The following is a 22,252-nucleotide window of genomic DNA, read 5'->3' on the forward strand; positions in this document are numbered from 1 at the left end:
TTTTCTGGGGCGCAGGGAAGTCTCAGAGCCGGAGGTTGGGGAAGGGACCCCCTTTGCTCTGCCCTCTTCTCCCGTCTTAGATTCGCATGGGGGTCCCCGCCCAAGCTTGCCTGGCCACCGGGCCACACAAGGGCCGCGCTCTACGCGGCACACCTTGCTAGCCGCGCAGCTGTCCTCCGCGGCTGCGGAGCGGCCCTGCGCCGGTGCCCAGCCCCTCTGGGCGCCCGCTGCGCTGCCAATGACAAGCGGGCGACGTCGCGGGCGGGGAAGGCGTCGCTTTCTTTCCCGATCCTGCATCCTCCCAGTCTTCCAGCCCTTTTTTGGGTTGGAAGCTCGTCTCGTTCGCCCTTCTCCTTTCTTCACCCTGCGCGCAATTTTCCTCCCTCGTCTCCCTCCCCATTTCTCCTTCCTTCCTGACTGACGGGCTCGGGCTCAGGCTCGGGCTTCGGGTAGGGCTCGGGCTCGGGCTCGGGCTCGGGCAGCCTGAGCTCGGGCTCGGCGGTGTTGGCGATCGGCGGCGCGGGGGGATGGCCCTCCCGGGGGAGCCGGCGCTGCTCAATGGGGTTGCCAAGGAGACAGGCCGGCCGCCCCCCTCCCCCCGCCGTGCCGGTGCCCGTTATCGGGCGCCCTATAAAAGCCGCGGACGCGCCCACCGCCGCCCGAGATTATTGGGGGGGCTGAGCCCCCCCAAACGAATTTTTGAGGGGGCTCGGGCCCCCTCAAGCCCCATGGAGTCGGCGCCTATGAAGCAATGTGAAGTAAAGGAGTCTGAACTAAAGAGTTCTGTCATGGATGCTTTAGCTGAGATTCCCTGGGGTCCCTTCCAACTTTGTAATAGTGCTTTAAAGGTATGGTGTGAATGGGAGCTATCCCTTTAATGGGAAGCCCATTGCAGGACCTGAATGCAAGAACAACCCTCCCCACCCGTGAATCCAAGAAACTGTGATTCAGAACTACAGCTGCCTCAAGCTGCTGTGCTTTTTCAAAGGCTTTAAGTTGTGGAGTTTCAATCACTAGCTAAAAGAAAAAGGCAGGCCTCTGGTCACACAATTTTCCTCCCAAAATTTTGTTTCATTAAAAAAAAAACTTTATTTGCAAATTCAACAGATAAAAAATAACCTTATATAACAAATACAAATAGTAACAAAATAAGAATACACATAACACATTATATACATAGTGCTCATCACATTAAGGACTCAGCTAGGCTGCTGAAGAAAGTGTTGTGCATGCAATATAACACTGTGCCACCAGATGGCGCTGTGGAGTCCCATCTTTCCCTCCCATCTTTCCCTGTTTAAATTTACAAGACATTTAACTGAAACTCTGATGTGTTCAAATCCAGTCTAGATATCCAAAAGGCATCCGCACAAAACTGGCATCTCCAAGACCTATTTTCAAATGTTGCCAAGGCAATGCAAAAGGTCGTTATTTTCAAAACGTGTGTGCTGTGTACAAAACTAAGCAGAAATAGCTCACTGCGTTGCATTTGTGGTTTAGTAGGCTCGCCTTTCTGCACTGCTACACATGAGGCAGCCCAGGAGCCGCAGAAACGATGAAAAACCTCACATCCTACTGCAATGCAATGCCAGTAAGTCATAATGAGGGGAAAACGTGATTCTAGAAATAAACAAGTCAATCAAAGTGCTGTCCAATAGTTCCTTTCAAACACAACGGGACAGTGACAAATGAATATTCAAAAGTATCGAAGCTCCAGGCTGGTGCAAATCCTATGTGGCTGTTCTGTATTTTGGTGGGAAGGTGGATTTTTGCTACAAAATACAAACCACCACCCATGTTCTTTGGGGGAAACCCAGTGGCTGTGATGCACGCGGCCGATGAGAATTGTAGTCCAAAACATTTGGAGGGCAGCAGTTTGTGAAGGTTGCTGTAATCATTCATGTGCTTTCTCCTGAAAGGATACCAGAATATCCACGCTCCACTATCCAGGCATAGGCAAACTTGCCCCCCCCCCCGGTATTTTGGAACTACGACTCCCATCATCCCTAGTTAACAGGATCAGTGGTCAGGGATGATGGGAAGTGTAGTCCCAAAACAGCTGGAGGGCTGAGTTTGCCTATGCCTGCTCTTAGCCGTGGAGTTTCTCCCAAGTGCAAGTTTTGTAATGCGAATTAACGTATCTATTCCACCAAAACCTCGATGTTTATAAAGTGCGTTCACCTCCGTGACTTCTCTGGTGAAGTTTAAGGCTTGATCCGTGACGGAAACTCTTCTGACACTGGGAACATTGATACGGCTTCTCCCCTGTGTGGATTCTGTGGTGCCTGTTCAGGTTTCCACTCCAGCCGAAGCTCTTTCCGCACTCGAAGCATTTGTACGGCTTCTCCCCTGTGTGAATTCTTTTATGCACTCTCAGGTACGTGCTCTGAACAAAGCTCTTTCCACACTCTGAGCATTTATAGGGCTTTGTGCCAACATGGAATCTCTGGTCTGAGCTGCGAGAGAATGGCTTCCTGTTCTCTGAATATTCATGTGGTTTTTCTCCCATGTGGATTCTCTGATGTTTAGTAAGGTTCATCCAGCCAATGAAACCCTTTCCACACTCTGAGCACCTCAACAGTCTCTCTCCATTCTCAGTATTCCCTTTGTTTCCTGCATGACGTTCTGCCAGTACTGGAACTTCACGGAAGCCAGCCCCTACAGAAGTCAAGCGCTTCTTCTGCTTTTGTTCAGTTTTCTTTCTTTGAGGACTGTTTTCTTCATCACTCTCACTCCCATCACCTGAAAGAATCGAGAGAGAAATCAGGAACAGGTCCTCAAATCAGGAAGGAAACTCAATGAAATCAAAGAAAGCAGAAAATACGGTAAGTGGGGAGGCAGATCCCTTTCAATTCCATCAAACAGCCTCTGATGGTGAAAAGGAAATAATAACTGATACTGCTGCACATGCCACATGTGTTCCGCACTTGTAGGAAATTGGTATTTTAGTATGGCAGTCTCTATACTTTTGAACTCCTTGCATATTGATATGAGACAAGTGCCTTCACTCTACTCTTTTTGGTGCCTGCTAAAAACGTTTTTGCTCAGGCAAGTCCACCCAGATATCTAGAATACTGATGTGCTTGTAGTTTATTACCATTTTTAATTATTTGAATTTACCCTTGATTTCTGTTTTAACTCTGAAGCACAACCCAAATCCTGCAAGGAAATAGCGATGATACAACATGTGCCTTGCTTTGAGGTTTTTCTATGTGCTAAGTATTTTTGTGTGTGAAAGAAGAAGCATAAATTACTAGCATTAGTAAATCTATTACGCACCCTCTGCCAAGCAAGTCCTGGGGTGGTTTACAACAATCTAAAATTTGTAATTTTAAAAAGAATTTTAAAAATTACAGTCCTGGGAAAGGGGCAGGCTCTTAAAACATGTCTCAGGTCTCAAGGCCAGGGTAGAGAGCTACTTCTTCAGCATTCAGTTACAGGTAAGAGAAAACAGGTAAGCTTTTATAAAGACTTTCTTAAACTGAGGGGAGCCCCCGTTGTATATCTTTCAGAAATGAATTCCAGAGTGCAGGAGACACTACTAAAAATGTCCTGCCTCCTTCTGGTGCAGGGTTTAATTAAGGAGGGCACGGGAGTCTGGCCACACAGAAATCAAAATGTCTGCCAGGTGTCTGCATAGCTTGCTAGGCCAAAAATGCAGGGAGTCCCATTTCAATTCAGCACCTACCCGCTAATTTCTCCTCTTCTTCAGAGCCCTCAGTGAATGCATTTTCCCATTCGTTCTGCAAAGCGATGTCAGATCTGGAAATTGGTAGTCCTTTTTTGAGAGAAAGAAGATATTATTTATTAAATTTATATACTGCTCTTTATCAGGGCGTCGTACAACGTTAAAACACATTACACAGCATCAATGACAAAAACATAGTAAAGAGCATACTGACAGACAACCTAATTATAATAATAGTCCCCACACTTTTACAGGTCATAGATTAATTAATAGCCATAGGCCTGGGTAATGTTATAATGCTGTCTTAAATGTATAGCTCGGATGGGGCCAGAGCTTATTTAACTGACTATTTATTTATTTGAATTTTTTTGATTTGCACTTTCATAGCATATATCAAGGCAGCTTGTGGCATAAATTCAATTAAATCAGTCAATAAATATCTGTAAAATGGTAAGCCAGTAAGCTTACTGGGAAATGATAAATAATGAATTGAAAAGTATGTTCAAAATAATCTTAGTTTTAGAAAAAAAAACCCAGAAACTTTTCTTTGGGGAATTTAGGGACAGAACTACCTAAATTGCATAGAAATTTATTTATGTGTGCGACTGCAACAGCAAGCATGTTACTCGCCCCAAAATGAAAAGAAGCAGAAGTCCCAGCAAAGGGAGAATGGATGCAAAAAATTATGGAATATGCAGAAATGGCGAAATTTACTGGAAGAATAAGAAATCAAGATAAACTTTTTATAAAAGAATGGAAATGGCTTAGTGAATATTTACAGATAAATTGCAAACAGATAAAAACATTGGGAGGATTACTGCAATAACCTGCAGTTTCATACGAGTTTATATTTAACGTAGATAATTAAATGAGCAAATTAAATGAATTTGGATATGCAGAAGATATTAAAAAATAAATTTAAGGAACGGCAGAAAGGGGGGGGCGGGGCGGAGGAAGCCAAACTTTGAAATGTTAAAATGATTGTGAAATTAATGAAATGTATGAATTTGAAAAGTATAAATAAACTTTAAAATAATGAAAATAAATATCTGTAAAACGTGTTTACAAACATCAGTAAAACAGCAACAGATACTAGCTGGCTGAAGGGTGGGGGGAATCCATATTGTAAAGATGTAACTAAAAAGTAAAGTTTTTAAGAGAGACATAGCTGTCATCGTTTCCCTTTTTTAAAGGGAAATTGCCTTATTCCGAATAGGATTCCTCGCAATAAAAAGGAAATGTTGACAGCTATGTAGACGTCTGAAAGAAGGCAGGGAGTTCCGCAGGGTGGAGACTACCACACTAAAGGCCCTGTCAGCTACTGTCACACGCCGTGACGTTTCCCACAATGCCCTGCCGCATACAAAGAGCAGCAACTATTCCTGCTTTCAGGATCTATCGGCCAAAACCAAGGAGGAGCCTTACCTAGAAATACCAGACTCGCATAATTCTCCTCCATGACCTCTTTGTGCAGCGCTCTCTGGTCTGGATCCAGCAGGAACCATTCCTCCTCTTTGAAACGCACTGCCACCTCCTCAAGGGACACGGGAGCCTGGAAGAAGGATGGACGCCCGTCAAATCCCACACCTCTCGCTGGGTCTGAAAAAGGAACCTGGGTGGTCCCCTGCCCGTCTCCCCAACACTTCCGCCCACCCCGTACCTGTTCCAACTGGGCAGAAGCCATTCCCAGTCCACCACAAAGAGGAGGAGGCCTAGAAGGAACCTCTGCGGCCATCTCGCTGTCTCCAAACGTTGTTCGACATCCTATGGGGAAGGCAAAGAAAATGGGGAGGCACTTTAGGCTCCGTAATTTAACCACAGGATCCAGGCAGATTCAAGAGAAGGAGAGACTATGTTGAAGCCTGCTCCGTTATGGTCCTTACCCAGAGAGGGGGTGCCCATGTCAGCCTCTTGCTTGATTTCCCTGAACAGTGGCCTCTCGGTGGCATCTGGCAGGGTGTTCTCTGCCTCTATGAAATGTGAGGTTGCTTTGGATGACATCTCCTGCGCCTGAGATAGGAACCCATGCAAGAAAGTGGAGGGGGGGGGAGAGACAGGAAACAGGTCAGGCAAAGGCCAGGGGTGCCATTAAATAACGCAAGATGAATAAATGTTCAAGTATTAAGTTATTATTACCGTATTGGCCCGTATATAAGCCGCACTTCCCCCCCAAATTCCGACCGTGAAAAGTTAAAGTGCAGCTTATATTCACGACCTTACAAAAATTATCCAGTATGCAGGCAGGAGCACAGCAAAGTGGTGCCTGTCCCACATGTAGTCCCCCGTCCTCTCCCCCAAGGCCGGGAAGGGAGAAAGCGGGGAAGGGAGCAGCTTATATTCGGGCCAATACGGTATCATCAAACTCTAAGGTCCCAGGGCAGGTTGCAGCATTAAAACACAATACTAAAAACAATTCAAAAATTGGATTCATAGAAGTAAGGAGAGTCCTAAAACCATGCACCTCAAAAGCCAGGGTAAAAATGAGTGTCATCAGCATTCGCTGGAAGCCGTATAATGTAGGTACCAGATGTACCTCTGTGGGGAAGGAGTGCCACAGCTTAGGGGCCACTACAGAGGCCTTCTGCCACCCACCAAACCTCTGAGGGTGCAGGAACTACCAAGAGGGCCCCCATCTGCTGATCTCAGCACCTGAGAGGGTCTAATTTATCAGCTAGAAGATTGATCAGCACTTCCTGAGGCAGTGAATCCAAATACAACCAAGGATTGGGGCCTTGGAATTACCAAAGCAAAACACTCTCTCACCTCCGCCTCCTTCTGGTCTTCCGCTTGGCTCATGAGAAAACCTTCAGCCAGGGCCACTGCCTCGGCGCAGGTCTCCGGCCCACAATCTCTGACCCAGCTTTGCATCTCCGGGGGGAGGGCAGCCAGGAACTGCTCCAGGATCACCAGGTCCAGCATCTGAGCCTTGGTGCGTCTCTTCGGCTTCAGCCACTGTTGGCAGAGGCGGTGGAATTGGCTGCAAACCTCTCTGGGCCCCTCGGCCTCCTGGTAGCGGAAGTGCCTGAAACGTTGGCGCCGAGCGTCAGAGCCAAGGACGTCCTCCTCACCCAGGATCTCCTGTGCGATTCTCTTTGAGGCTGTCACAATGCCCCTCGCCTGGACGAAATGAGGAGATACCCCTGCTCTTTTCCCTGCATCTAGCTCTTCCATCTTTCCTCCACAGAGCCGGTCATTTGCCTTTTCTTTCTGCCGAGGAGGGAAGGAGTGTGTTGTATTGCTGCTTCTTTCGGCCTTGTCAGCCACATCTCTGTGCCATTTCATGAGGTGACTGTGCGTTGTGGTGGTTCCCACCTGCTGGCAGCCGCTGGGCTTCCCAAGACTAACAGTTTGACTGCAACGGACCGCAGATTTGCTATTGGCATCCTTGGCGAAGAGTTTCCACACAAAAGACGTTTTCCCACGATGGGCTGATGGTTCCGTGTTGGCAGCAACCTTTTGAAGTGGGTTCTTTCGGGGCCTTTTGATGCCAGAGGCTCCTCCTTCCTTGAGTCCTGGTAGTGCCCTTTCCTTTGCACAGTCCTCCTGTACCAGCACAGCGTTGCCATCTCTGGACTCAGAATCTTGGCTGCTGTTGCTCTCTAGCAAAGTGAATTCCATTGGCTGGCATGCCACACAGGTCAGCGGAGTGGACGGCAATCGAGACCTGCCTGACATGGACCGAGTGTGAGGCCTGGAGGGTGTCATCTGGCCACTTCCTGCTACCTCGTTAAGAGCGGAGTGAGACCCCAAGGTGCCCGAGACAGACCGGGTTCGAGGCCTGGAAGATGCAGTCTTGCCCCTTTCTGACGCCTTGTCAAGGACGTCTCTGTGCTTTCTCATCATGTGACTGTGCATTGCAGTGGTTCCCACCAGTTGGCAACCATCAGGCCTCCCAAGGCGAACGGCCCTATGGCAGACACGGCACTGGACCACAAATTTGCTTGTTGTCGTGAAGTATCTCCACACGAAAGAGATCCTCTGCCTTTTTGCTGGTGGCTCCTTAGTGGTGGTGTCCTCTGGCTCAAGGGACGTGGAGGAGGACTGTCTTAGGAGGCACTTGCTTCTACGCAGCTTTGGGACCTCGCCTGGGGTGCTGTTCAGGGGAACTTGGACACAATGTGCTTCTGCTTGCGCTGGAAGTGGCAAGTTCAGCACGTCAGAACTGGACGGTTCCTTCTCTTCCTCCATGCTGCTCTCCAATGCCAGAACGAAATTCTCATCATCCAACTGAAAAAGATCCTCTTGGGAAGGCTCCAGTGGAGATTCTTCCATAGGGTTTTGGGAACCACTCCATGCTTCTTTTATGCTGAACTGTGGTCCCAACCAGTTCCTTTCGTTTGTCCTCTCCATCTTATTCTGCAGGTTGACCATTGTGCAAGAGGCAAACACTGTGAAGCAATTGAGCAGAGTCTAGTTTTTTTCTGGTGGGAGAGAAAGAGAGAGAAAATCAGTCAATCACTGCTTTTCAATAGAAGCACCCATTGAAATTTAATGGAAGGCAATTTGTATGAGCTTAAATGTGCACTGTAGTTTTTGGATTCATCCAAGTTGCTGGAAGCTCCTTATTTCCCAAGACAGAACCTGCACGTTCTGTACTGATCCCCAAGGTCTTTTGGACCTCACAGTGATTGCAACTCACAACAAGGTGCAGATGATTTGCAGAAAAGTTGATTTTATTCCCTGCAAGTTTGTCACTTACTCTTCTCCAAACCATGTGTCCCCCCCCCCAAATTTTTCCCTTAGCCTGCACTGTTGCTGCACTTTCTTCCACAAGCAAAAGCCTCACATCAGAAATAGGAAACATGTGTGGTCATGGCACTGTTTCAGAAACTATTGGAAATATAGCATTAATTTATTTCATAGAATTTCTATGCTGCTTGGGGTTTTTTGTGTGTGCTTTTTAAAAGCCTCAAATCAATTTTAAAAAGATACTGTAACATCAAGGGAGGGGAACCCCATTGTATTTTGAAACATTTTTTTGAAAAAACTAAAACTTATTAAAATTCCCTCAACTTCTAAGCCGTAAAAGGGCTTGATCAGAAGGCAAGTAGAGTAGGTGCTGCAACACTAAACAAGGCAGGATCGACATTTCTAACCTTCCTTTCACATTACAGAACAGGCAACTGTGGTGTGATTGAAATTTAGAATGGCGTAACATTATTAAATGTCTGGATGTGAAAAAAGAACATTTTTAAAAAACACAGAACTTATAACTCCCATGATCCCTAGTTAGCAGGACCAGTGGTCAGGGATGGTGGCTATAATCTGTAAATCTAACCAAATAAACCCGATGTCCAAAACATCTGGAGGGCCGAGTTTGCCTATGCCTGTTCTAGCGATTTTTAAATAAAGAAAGATAAAAATGACTGGTTTTTTTGCAGTACATTCCTAGAGCTAATTTAACTTTACGTCAGAGGAAAACCATTTGTTGAACATCTTTTTTTCACCCTTAACTTTATGTGTAATGCATTCAGCGGGGGAAAACCCAATTTTTTAGAAATTTTCCATTAATTTCTGTAACACACCATGTAATACTGACATGTAGAAGTGTGTCCTTTCTTACTAACTGCCCTGGATTTTAATCTTCTGGATGTTTTCAATATTTGCTTTTAACTACAGTGGTACCTGGGTTTGCAAACAGTCTGGTTTGCATACATTTTGGATTACAAACACGTCAAACCCAGAAGTGCGTGTCCCAGTTTGCAACCTTTTTTTGGATTACAACCCTTTTTTATTATTACAAGAGAAAAAAATTGGAGGCCCCATTGGCGAAAGCATGTCTTGGGTTACAACCTGTTTTGGTTTACAAAGAGACCTCCAGAACAGATTATGGTTGTAAACCAAGGTACCACTACAAGTTTGTTTGTTTTACACACTCAAGCTGTGTATATATTTTGTGTTTACACTTACACACACAGGCACACATAACCTCCCATTACACAATAAATAATAATAGTGCCAAAGCAATTTGCAACCAACGTAAAAATATGGCGTTGTGCCCAATGCTAGTCCTACTCAGAGTAGGCCCCACAGAAGTTCATAGGTTTCTTAATTTCAGCAGGTTGTCCTGCTGAAATTAAGAAACCTATGAACTACTTGTTCTTAGTTGGATAGAAACTGGGGTAATAAAAATGGACACTAGCATGTTTAAAAGTCAGGATGGGAATATAATATCATGAGAAGGGTTCACGCCTTTGATCGAGGGGGAGTTGACTATGAAATAGCTCTAAAGGGGGGTGGGAGCAAAGATCTTCCCTGCTTCTAATTGAAAGTTGCCCATTCAGTTTTCTCCCAACGGGATGCAAAAGGGGTTTCTCAGTGTTCAAGGGCAGAACATCTTAAGAGAGGGGTCAGCAAACCTTTTCAGCAGGGGACCGGTCCTGGGGGGGGGGAGACTATATGGGGGGGGTAGGGAATGAACGAATTCCTATGCCCCACAAATAACCCAGAGATGCATTTTAAATAAAACTGCACATTCTACTCATGTAAACATACGCCGATTCCGGGACCGTCCGCGGGCCGCATTTAGAAGGCAATTGGGCCTTAAGTTTGCCTACCCATGTCTTAAGATTTCAAAGAGCGAGAAACAGAGCCTAGATAGGTCGCGTGCATGAGCGAGGGGGGGGCCGAAGGGCTGTCGTTATGCAGAAGTTTCCCTGAAGCATTTCCTTTTCAACCCCACAATCTGTTGCATTTGCATGCATGGGCGCAGGCGGCGTGGGGGGGGGCAGCTGCCCGAACCCAAGCAATAAAAATGCATAGCAAACAAAAATCCTGACTACGCCCGTGAGTGCAGACAATTTTTTTCCCTGGGCTTTCGCATTTGTGTGCACGCACACACAAAACCTCCCCGCTTTCCAAACACAGCTTCTTGCTGCTGTGCCGCTTTGCCCGTCTCCTTCCCGTCCTCTCCCCTGCTTGCTTGCCTGCCTTCTCCACCCGGGAGCGCGCAGCAGCAGCTCTCGCCTTCCCCTGACTGTAGGCGCGGGAGTCACGGGCAGGCGGTGCGCAATTGCCCCGCGCTCAGGGCTGGAGGAGGCAGGCAAGCAAGCAAGCAGGAAAGGAAGCCGGATCGGTGGGTGCGCGCGCGCGCGCGGCTAACCCGCGCCTGGGAGCGCACTCTCCGCGCCCCTTGGGAACGCGCCTGCCCTGGGCAGCGACGGCATATGCTGCGCCACTGACCCTTCTTGCAGTGCAGTCCGCCCCTGATTCCCCAACGTGCAAAACATCCCTTTTTGGCGACGGCGGTGTCGGGAGAGAGAGGAAAGAGTTTCTGGTTGCCGGCAAAAGTTTTCAGAAAACTCCCCTCTCTGTCCAGGCCCGCCCGCTCTGGACCCCCAATCCCGCTACTCCCATCTCTATTTGATTTTTAAAGATCGGTTCTATCAATTGGGACAGAGCCACACACACTCCGCTTTTCCCGGGAGCAAATCCCTGCTTCAACGGGAGCGCACACCAAGTTGCTAGACCTCTGGAGGTTTCGCATTACGAAAGGTAGTCGCAATCATCGAAAGGGCAAGCCGATGCTGTTATTTGCAGAACATAATTTCAAATAACTGCATCGGCTTGCCCTCTGGATGTTTTGGACTACCTTTCGTAACGCGAAAATATATAACATTTTACTAGGTTTTATACAAATATCACAAGAATAAAAACACACAGTAACAAAAATGAAAAATACAAAAATATACTAAAGCAATATTAAACCGCCCGCCCCCCGGTATTCCCTGAATCCCGTGACTTTCCTCCACCCCCTCTCCTAGTTCCTTTACCATATTTTTTTCTACTGCATATCTTATTTTTCCTTCAGTTTTTCTACAGTGTCCCTAAAATTACAAGTTACAGGTAGGTAGCCGTGTTGGTCTGCCGTAGTCGAAGCAAAGTAATAAAAAAAAATCCTTCCAGTAGTAGCACCTTAGAGACCAACTAAATTTGCTATTACTAAAATTACAAGTGTTCTTAAAATCCTGCCAATGCGTTAACGTGTTTACAGTGCGCAATTGTGTTTCTCAAATCGCCGCTGCATCCAGGTTTCGCTTCCCAGCACAACCGAGCGGTTTAAGCTAAATTTGGCTGCGTGGGCAATTTGAAAAAAAAAAAGACTTCATAGCAATTGTAAAAAGGAACCAACCTCAGGGTTTTAGGCAGACGATCCTACTCTCTGAAGCCAAAGGGGCGCTGCTGGAAGCTGGACGAAAGATGATTTCCAGTACAGTAATCCACACGTTCCCCAGAGAAGAAAAGACAGCGATCTCTCCACGACCCTGGAAACGCGTGTGAGAAAGCTTTGCAAACTAAGGGTATAAATAGTCACGGCTGCCGAAAAGAAAGGTGGGGTCGTGCAGGGTGGGGTCGTCCAGGGCAGGAGGCGTGGCGACCTCCCAAGCCGTCGTCCCCTCTCCTACCCCCACCCAACCACAGAATGGAGAGCTTTGACCTTGTTCGGATCAAAGCGGGAGAATTGAGAGAGTTTAACGCCTCCGGCTAGTTTTCAGATCCTGAGCACGCTTTTTGAAAAATATGGGTACTTTTTGTTTATTGCATTTATCTAATTCACTTCTCTCTTTTTTTTTCCATCCAAGGAGCTTCTTGTAGGGGGGTGAATTAGATGAGCAATCCGATGATTCTGTGAATATCAGTTGCCAGGAATTGCAGATGGGGAGAGGGGTGTTGGGCTCAGGTACCATTTGCAGACCGCACTGGGGGGGGGAGTCTTTATTTATTTATTTATTTATTTATTTATTTATTTATTTATTTATTTATTTATTTATTTATTTATTGTATTTATTTATTTACTTATTGTATTTATTTCCTGCCTTTTCCTCCAAGAAGCAAAAAAGTTGGCATGCAGGGCTTTTCTCATTTAATCTCCAACAACAAACCCTGTGAAGTAGGTAGGGCTGAGAGTGAGGATTTGAACCCAGGTCCTGCACTACCCCCTGGCTCTTTCAATCATAGAATCATAGAGTTCTAAGGGGTCACCAAGGGTCATCTAATCCAACCCACTGCAATGTAGGAATCTCAGCTGTGGACTAAAAACCACTGAGGCCAAGGCTTGCCGATCAGAAGGTTGGCGGTTCGAATCCCCGCGATGGGGTGAGCTCCCGTTGCTCGGTCCCTGCTCCTGCCAACCTACCTAGCAGTTCGAAAGCACGTCAAAGTGCAAGTAGATAAATAGGTACCACTCCGGCGGGAAGGTAAACGGCGTTTCCGTGTGCTGCTCTGGTTCGCCAGAAGCGGCTTAGTCATGCTGGCCACATGACCCAGAAGCTGTACGTGAGTAAAGTGAGATGAACGCCGCAACCCCAGAGTCGGTCACGACTGGACCTAATGGTCAGGGGTCCCTTTACCCTTTACCTTTACAGCTGAAGCATCCATGACAGAGGGCCACCCAGCCTCTGCTTGTAAACCTCCATGGAAGCAATCCACAACCTTCCCAGGTAGTCCACTGCTGAACTGCTCTTACTAAGAATTGCAGAGTTGGAAGGGACCCTGAGGGTCATCTAGACCAACCCGTTGCAATGCAAGAATCTTTTGCCCAGGATGGAGCTTGAACCCAAAACCCTGAGATTAAGAGTCTAGAGCATGGGTAGGCAAACTAAGGCCCGGGGGCTGAATCAGGCCCCATCGCCTTCTAAATCCGGCCTGGGAACCAGCGTGTTTTTACATGAGTAGAATGTGTGCTTTTATTTAAAATGCATCTCTGGGTTATTTGTGGGGCATAGGAATTTATTCATATATTTTTTTTTCCAAAATATAGTCTGGCCCCCCACAAGGTCTGAGGGACAGTGGACCGGCCCCCTGCTGAAAAAGTTTGCTGACCCTTGGAGCTCTACCAACTAAGATGATGTTTAGTCAGAAACTTCAGGCACAATGACTCTGTCACTAAGCATAAAATAGCTCACACAGTGGACAAACCTTAGAATCATATTGTTATTATAGTCATACCTCGGGTTACAGCCGCTTCAGGTTGCGTTTTTTCGGGTTGCGGACCACCGAAACCTGGAAGTACCGGAACGGGTTACTTCCGGGTTTCGGCGGTCGTGCATGCACAGAAAGGCTAAATCGCACTTTGCGCATGCGCAGAAGCGCAAAATCATATGTGCACAGATGCACAGATGCGGGTTGCGAACGCGCATGGATCATGTTCGCAACCCGAGAGTCCGCTATATTCTGCTGCTTTGGGAGGTCACTTCAGTACTGCTATTGCAGCAGTTTGACTTCAGCCCTGCAAGCACACTCCATTGTCTTTCGAGTTAGACGGATGCCAATGACAAACAAACTTAGTTCCTGGTTGTGGGCTTCCACCGTGAAAACTAGATGGGCTGCTGGCCTGATCCAGCCGGCATTCCAGCATTGCAGGGGGTTGGACTAGATGACCCCCTGGGGTCTCTTCCAACTCTACAATTCTATGATTCTTCCTACCTTCTTATGTGTGTTTGTGCTTCTGGTGTTTGTTTGTATATTTATTGCCTCCGTTCATACAATTTCTTAGGAAGGTGATTTATTTGCATGAAAAATAAATAATTGCAAATTCCACAAAGAAATAATAATGCTACATGAATAATGGAATGTCACCATCAGTTCACATTATGGATACAGTAAGCATTAATACAAGCCCTTTAATCTGCCCAAATATGCACCTACATGAAATTGACCTCGATATTAAATATTTCCAAATGCAGCCAGGTCAGTGAAAAATGCCATTGCTTATTTAGTGTGTGTGTTGAATAAATATTCTCTGTTAACATTCCTTTACAAAACTAAAAGGAAAAAATTCATTTCATTTTTAATTTGTAAACTTCTACACTGATGTATGAAAGGCAGTCTATAAGCCCCAGAAATGGCAAAATGATTCATTTCTCAAAAATTTATATACCACTTGTTTGACACAAAAACCTCACCTGACCTGTAGCCCAATAACACCTGGAATGTTGAAACGTCTTTTTTTATATATAAAAATTTTATTCATTTTTTTATTCATTTTTCTTTTTCATTCAAATTCTTTACATTTATTATGTATTCCTTCCTCCATCCCCTCCAGGGCTTCCCCCAACTCCTGCTTCTGGTTTGCTTCTCATTTCACCCACTTTGCTACCTCCTTACGGAAAAAGTTATTAATAACATAACATCAAACCTAAAAAATAAAAGTAAAAGTAAATACACCATAATATTTCTCTATCTTCTACACGTTTTCTAACACTAATAGTGTGAATGTTTAAATCCTGCCATCAAGTCTTTCGACTTTCTTTGTTTCTGCAAGTATAATATAAATGGTTCCCATGCTTTTTCATAGTCTCTGTTGTCTTTTTCTCTTAATCTATCTGTTGTTTTTGCCAGTTCTGCATAGTTCATCAACTTCTCTTGCCATTGTTCTTTAGTTGGTATTTCTCCAGTCTTCCAGTTTTGTACAATCAACATTCTTGCTGCTGTAGTGGCATACATAAATAAAGTCCTCTTTTCTTTTGGTATGTCTTCACCAAAAATACGTAGTAAGAAAGCTTCTGGGTTTTTTTTACAAAAGTTATTTTCAATATTTTCATCAGTTCATTATATATCATTTCCCAATAGGAAATATTTCATTTCATTTTTAATTTGTATACCTCTACACTGATGTATGAAAGGCAGTCTATAAGCCCCAGAAATGGCAAAATGATTCATTTCTCAAAATTTATATACTGCTTGTTTGACACAAAAACCTCACAGAGTGGTTTACAAGAAGAATAAAACAATGTTCTTATGACCTGTAACACCTGGAGTGTTGAAACTTCAAACATGCCCTGCCTTGCAGAGGGTAGAAAGAATCTTCAGTTATCTCCAGACACACTCCTGACTAAACTTAAAAGGACATCCCAGGTTGGCAAAAGCTATGAGGGTGTAGCTGTGAAACTGACCTAATCCAATTAATCACTAACTTTACCCCTAGGGGTCTGGATGGGAACAAGTCTTGAGGGCAGAAAAGTAGGTCACCAGCCTCACCTTAATCTGCTTAACAATGGGGAATGTCTTGGGCAATTGCCTGGCTTGATGGGCTTCATTTGCAAATGTAAAAGGCGTGGGGTGGGGAAAGGAAAGAAGCCAAGGCTGGCAAAACCTATGCAATCTATATGCATGTATCTACAGTAGCAATTGAAATTATTCAACCACCCACTGAAAATCAAGTTGATTATCAACATTTACAGACTTTCAGCTGTTTGCAATGAGCAAATAAACAAATGCAATGGAAATGGCTCAACACAAGGGAGGCTTCAAGTGGTTCCCCCAAATTCAGCTGAAATTGCAATGTATATATGCAATGCCATATACACAATATCAAAACAGCCTTTTGCACCAACCAAAAAATAGCCAATATCCTCAGAAACCCAAAAGATAAAATCCAGTTAGAAAACCAAGGGGTCTATGAAATACCCTGCAAAGTCTGCCCAGCCACGTACATTGGACAAACAAACAGACGAATAAATGCACGTATCGCAGAACACAAGAATGCCGTCAAAAAAGAAGAAAAAACTTCCTCTCTTTACCAACACATGAAAGAAACAGGACACGAAATTAATTTTGCAGATTCCAAATTGCTCTTTAACATGGAACATCACCACAAGAGAATAATCATGGAAGCCATCGAGATAGAGAAACACCCTCACAACATGAACAAGCGTGACGACACGTCCCGCCTGCCAGACATCTGGAAATTAGCCCTCCCCACAAAAACCGACACCAGAACCAGAGGCACACAGAACGCCATCTCCAATCAACCACACCAGACCCAAACCCAGACCCTCTCCACAGATAAATTACAGACACCATCCAGTAGCCAAACCATAGTGGCACCTCCGGATGCTGCACCCCCCTGCAATCCCTACACAGATCTGGCTGGCACAGGGCACAAAACCACAGCTCGCCCCTATACACGAAGCCAAGCCAGAGCACAACTAAGTGCAGTACAGCCATCTTCTCAGAAAAACTCTTCACAAGCTCAAGAGGTCAAGACACGAAAGCTTTAGCAACTAATCCACACCTAATGACCCTCCTAAGTGGTACTCAGAATATCACTCAAGAAATCACTCAAGATATCCCTCAAGTAATTAATGAACAAAAGAAGAAAAGGCACACTAACCTAGGAACTTCCTCTCTGCCCAGAACGTTGGAGGCTATACACCACACCCCCTCAACAGTATTTATAGGAACTCAAACACTGAGATCCTGCTCTGTTCTAGTAACAAGAAGCCGAAAGCACCAGCCTGAAGATGACGAGTGAGACCTCGTCGAAACGTCGCCTAGACACCCCAACTCTTACACGGGAAGACACCCGAAGACACCAAAACCTGCATTCCTGTACCCGTGAAAATCTACGAAAGCAAATATATATATATATATATATATATATATATATATATATATATCGCACAGAATTATAGAACTGCGGAGTTGAAAGGGCTGCAAAGGATCACGTTCTGATTCCTACATTGCAGGAAACTTTATTTCACAAATCTTATATACCGCTGGATTGTAAACAAGTTCAAAGGGGTTTACAGAGAGAATGAAACAATGAAATAATCAGTAAAAGCACTTGAAACCAGCTGTTTAAAACATTAATAAATTAATTATAAGCAACAATAAGGGGGAGACAGTTTAAAAGACACATCAACATCCTGCATATTCTGGGTCGTCGTTATTTGACCCAGAGCATGCCTTGGAAACTCTTACTTTCTTCTCAAAGCTTCTCCTCTTTTCATGGCAAAATATTGAAGTGGGTTGTCAGTTCCTTCTCCAGGTGGATCACATTTAGTCTAAACTCTCGGCTATGACCTGTCTGTCTTGGGTGGCCCTGCATGGCATAGCTCATCAGGGGCGCCGACTTATAAAAAATATTGGGGGGGCCCATACCGGGGTCCTGCCGCTGGTTCGCTCGGGTAGCCGGGAGAACGCAGTTCGAGGTGGCGGTGTTGGGGAGAGACCCTCGCTCAGGGCGCCACTAGACTTGGCAGCCGGCGGCCTATCTGGGGGGTTTTGGAGCGTATTTCGGCGGAGCGATTGGGGAGGAGGGGGCTTGTTGCCGGATTCTTCAGCTGAGCCGGAGATCCGCTGCTGGGGGTCCCTGGGCCGAGTTGTGAGCACGGCCTGCTGAAGGGAGATCCAGCCGATTGCGCGACGGGGACGGCCGGGGCTCTCCGGCTAGGGCGCGCGGCTGGCTGGCTGGCGAGGGAGCAGGTGGGGAGGAGGCGGGGGTCCTCACTCTCTTAGGAAACGCACCCGCGCGCCCGATTGCCACGAAGTCCGAAGGGTGCGTGTGTGGAATTAAAAAGCAAAAACGAGATACGGGCAGGGCAGGCAAAGAGTTTTCTGCAAGAGGATGGAGGGCAGGTTGAAGAGAAAATCACTCAGGATGAGACAGTCAAATCAGCCATGATAAAATGGGCTCAGGATATTGGGTATAACATCATGTTTGAGGACTGGGAAAGGTTATGGACCACCGGAATGAAATTCACGGCATGTAATGCCTTGAAGGAAAATATTATGAAAATGATTTATAGGTGGTACATGACCCCAGTCAAGCTTGCAAAAATATATCACCTGTCTGATAATAAATGTTGGAAATGTAAGGAGGCTGAAGGGACATTCTTTCACCTCTGGTGGACTTGTCCAAAAGTGAAGACCTTCTGGGAAATGATCTATAATGAGTTAAAAAAGGTATTTAAGTATACCTTTCCCAAGAAACCAGAGGCCTTCCTCTTGGGCATTGTTGGCCAGAAAGTGTTAAAGAAGGATAGAACTTTCTTTATGTATGCAACTACAGCAGCAAGAATACTTATCGCAAAATATTGGAAGACACAAGATTTGCCCACACTGGAAGAGTGGCAGACGCAATTGATGGACTACATGGAACTGGCTGAAATGACTGGCAGAATCCGAGATTTGGGAGAAGAAACAACGGAAGAGGACTGGAAAAAAATTAAGGACTATTTACAAAAACAATATAAGTTGTATGAATGTTAAAAATTTACACGATTCGGAAAATATAGCTTCAGCAATTACATTTGGGAAACAGGAAATTATATTTTAAGTAAGAAAAGGTCAAAATCTAAGGTAATACTATGTTTAATTCAAGATATAAGTAACTGATGAAAAGTATGTTAAATTTAGAGGTATAGTATTTGAAAAGTACAAAATAAGGTACGAAACAAGGTAATAATTTGCTGATATCTTTATTATAAAGAATGCAGGGTAAGGGAGATGCGAGGAAGTCCAGTTAGTTATATAAAAAATGTGTTGAATGGTTGGTTTTCTTTTCTTCTTTTTCTTTTTTTCTTTTTCTTGTTCTTTTACTTTTTTCTTCAGTGTATGTTTCTAACTTTGTATTTGAAACCTTAATAAAATATTTATAAAAAAAGAAGAAGAGAAAATCCTTTCGCTTTTCTGGGGCTCAGGGAAGTCTCAGAGCCGGAGGTTGGGGAAGGGACCCCCTTTGCTCTGCCCTCTTCTCCCGTCTTAGATTCGCATGGGGGTCCCCGCCCAAGCTTGCCTGGCCACCGGGCCACACAAGGGCCGCGCTCTACGCGGCACACCTTGCTAGCCGCGCAGCTGTCCTCCGCGGCTGCGGAGCGGCCCTGCGCCGGTGCCCAGCCCCTCTGGGCGCCCGCTGCGCTGCCAATGACAAGCGGGCGACGTCGCGGGCGGGGAAGTCGTCGCTTTCTTTCCCGATCCTGCATCCTCCCAGTCTTCCAGCCCTTTTTTGGGTTGGAAGCTCGTCTCGTTCGCCCTTCTCCTTTCTTCACCCTGCGCGCAATTTTCCTCCCTCGTCTCCCTCCCCATTTCTCCTTCCTTCCTTCCTTCCTGACTGACGGGCTTGGGCTCGGGCTCAGGCTCGGGCTCGGGCTTCGGGTCGGGCTCAGGCTCGGGCTCGGGCAGCCACAGCGTCGGCGGTGTTGGCGATCGGCGGCGCGGGGGGGATGGCCCTCCCGGGGGAGCCGGCGCTGCTCAATGGGGTTGCCAAGGAGACAGGCCGGCCGCCCCCCTCCCCCGGCCCGGCGCCCCCCGCCGCGCCGGTGCCCGTTATCGAGCTGGTGCGCGCCGGGCGCCCTATAAAAGCCGCTGACGCGCCCACCGCCGCCCGAGATTATTGGGGGGGCTGAGCCCCCCCCAAACGAATTTTTGAGGGGGCTCGGGCCCCCTCAAGCCCCATGGAGTCGGCGCCTATGTAGCTCATAGCTTCTCTGAGTTATTCAAGCCCCTTCGCCACGATGTTCTGGGTAAAGGTAAAGGGACCCCTGACCATTAGGTCCAGTCATGGCCAACTCTGGGGTTGCGGTGCCCATCTCACTTTATTGGCCGAGGGAGCCGGCGTACAGCTTCTGGGTCACATGGCCAGCATGACTAAGCCGCTTCTGGCAAACCAGAGCAGCACATGGAAACGCCGTTTACCTTCCCGCCGGAGCGGTACCTATTTATCTACTTGCACTTTGACATGTTTTCGAACTGCTAGGTTGGCAGGCGCAGGGACCGAGCAACGGGAGCTCACCCTCTCGCGGGGATTCAAACCACCAACCTTCTGACTGGCAAGCCCTAGGCTCTGTGGTTTAACCCACAGCGCCACCCATGTCCCTATATACTGGGTAGGCTAGCCTAAACAAAAATGTTTCTAGCAGGCACTGAAAAGAGGAGCCTACTGCATATACCTGGCAGTTTGGTGTAGTGGTTATAGTACTGGACTAAGACTGGGGAAGAGAGCACACCACAAATCCCAGTTTAATGACTGGGTCCCCACCCTCAAATGCGCAGCAGCAACAAAAAAGCGTATATTCCTTGGGGTGCCAGGTTGCCCGAAGGCCAGCTGGGAGGGGTTTCACAATGGTTCATTCCCCACATTTGAAAATATCCTTGGAGGAAGCATTCCCATCACCTGCTAGGAAAATTTCCCCCGTGTAGCATCAACCTGTACATGTTTTACCTATGAATGGAGACAGACCTGGGACACGACTGGTTGTTTTAAACAAACAATACAGTGAACTACGGGCAAGGGGTGAATACCAGTTGCTGTAAACTGCAGGAGGGAATACTGGGTCTTGCACTTGGGCCTTGCTCCGGGGTTTCCCACAGGCATCTCAGTGGCAGCTGTGATGCTGGAATAGATTAACCCCTGGCCTGATTCAGGTTCTTATGTCCTGTGCATGCACACGAAAGCGCATACCAATAACAAACTTAGTTGGTCTCTAAGGTGCTACTGGAAGGAATTTTTTTTATTTTGTTTCTTTATAAAAAAGTTTGTTCTTATGTCACTAAGACAAAGGACAGTGCCAGCCCAGACCTTGTGGCCTACACCAGAGGTCCTACAGTATGTGTCTCAATTGAGGGAGATGATGAAGACAACCACATGAGAACCGACTTCCTCAGTGGTGGCCCCCTGTCTGTTGAACACATTTTTTAGGAAGGCAGGAAGCTGCCTTACACTGCCACAGTCCTGTATACCTGAAGGAGCATCTCCACCCCCATCATTCAGTCTGGACACTGAGGTCCAGCTCCGAGGGCCTTCAGGAGGTTCCCTCGCCTCAGTCTCCCCTCTCCCAAAATTGCAAACCCAAGACATCATGCGAGGGCAGGGCAGCTCGGGCCCAGCAGCTATGAAACTCAGGGCTAGCCAGTGGGGCCCAATTTGAAGCTCTGGGGCCCAACTTGGAATCTTAGAGATATAAATAAAATCCATCTAGATTGCACTGGTGCGGCCCGCAGGGCGCAATTTGGCCCAATTGCTCCAATTGCCTTAAGGCCAGCTCTGATGAGACTGTGTAGGGGTTGGTCCCTGGTGTCACTATTCAGGGTAGAAGGCAGGAGGCCAGGCTGCAGGTTGGTAACTGGACCTCATCCTGACTCTGACGTTAATGGGAAGGGAGAGACCAGGCTCTAAGCTAACAATCTTTTGCAGAAAATGGAAGAACTGGGATTTGTGTTTATGCTGTATTTTTGGACCTGTGCGCTAGGTCATTTGCACAAGGTCAGCAAAGCCCTTCGAAAATCAGACCTGTTACCGAGTTCTTGTGCAAGTTTGTACAAGTCACTTCTGGATTTTTAAAGGAAAATTAGAGGTGATTTTGATGAGCTTGAGAAACAAGCAAAAGCCACCTTGCCAAATGTCAACTACAAAACATGAAGACAAAGAGGGAGGGAATGGCAAAGAAATGGCAGGAGTGCACCTTTCTACAAGTGATAGGTTTAGGATAAAATCCTTTATTTCTATATTAGATGCACTTGAAGCCAATTTAAAAAGAAGTACTGTGTGCAGTGATGTTGCACAATTGTTTGCCATTCTTGATAATTTGACAACAACTAAGCAAGAAATTCAGCAAGGTGTTGAACTGTTGATGGAAGCATACCCAGAAGATATTGACCTGAAACCTATTGATGAACTTTTGCACATTCACCTGTATGTGAGACAAAGCCATAGGCTTACAGCAGAGCACTCTCTGTTTCATATAAACCTTTATCAAATTATATACAAGGAAAAACATCAGATGTCCTTTCCTAATGTGGAAACAGTCTTGCAGCTATTTCTTAGCCCTGCTCAGGAGAGAG

General features: G+C 46.3%; 1 protein-coding gene across 1 annotated transcript; it reads right to left on the minus strand.

The window, feature by feature from the left end:
- Positions 1-1,093: 1,093 nt before the first annotated feature.
- LOC308578873 (uncharacterized protein) lies at positions 1,094-11,996 on the minus strand. The gene is made up of 7 exons (XM_081179500.1): positions 11,820-11,996; positions 6,452-8,109; positions 5,572-5,698; positions 5,349-5,452; positions 5,114-5,240; positions 3,689-3,778; positions 1,094-2,742 (listed from the first exon to the last, which is right to left on the minus strand). Exons 2-7 carry the CDS (start codon positions 8,057-8,059, stop codon positions 2,165-2,167), a joined length of 2,634 nt encoding a protein of 877 aa, XP_081035626.1. The 5' UTR covers positions 8,060-8,109; positions 11,820-11,996; the 3' UTR covers positions 1,094-2,164.
- Positions 11,997-22,252: the final 10,256 nt, after the last annotated feature.

The sequence above is a fragment of the Podarcis bocagei genome (assembly GCF_964188305.1).
Source record: "Podarcis bocagei genome assembly, chromosome: 2".
NCBI classification, from domain to species: Eukaryota; Metazoa; Chordata; class Lepidosauria; order Squamata; family Lacertidae; genus Podarcis; species Podarcis bocagei.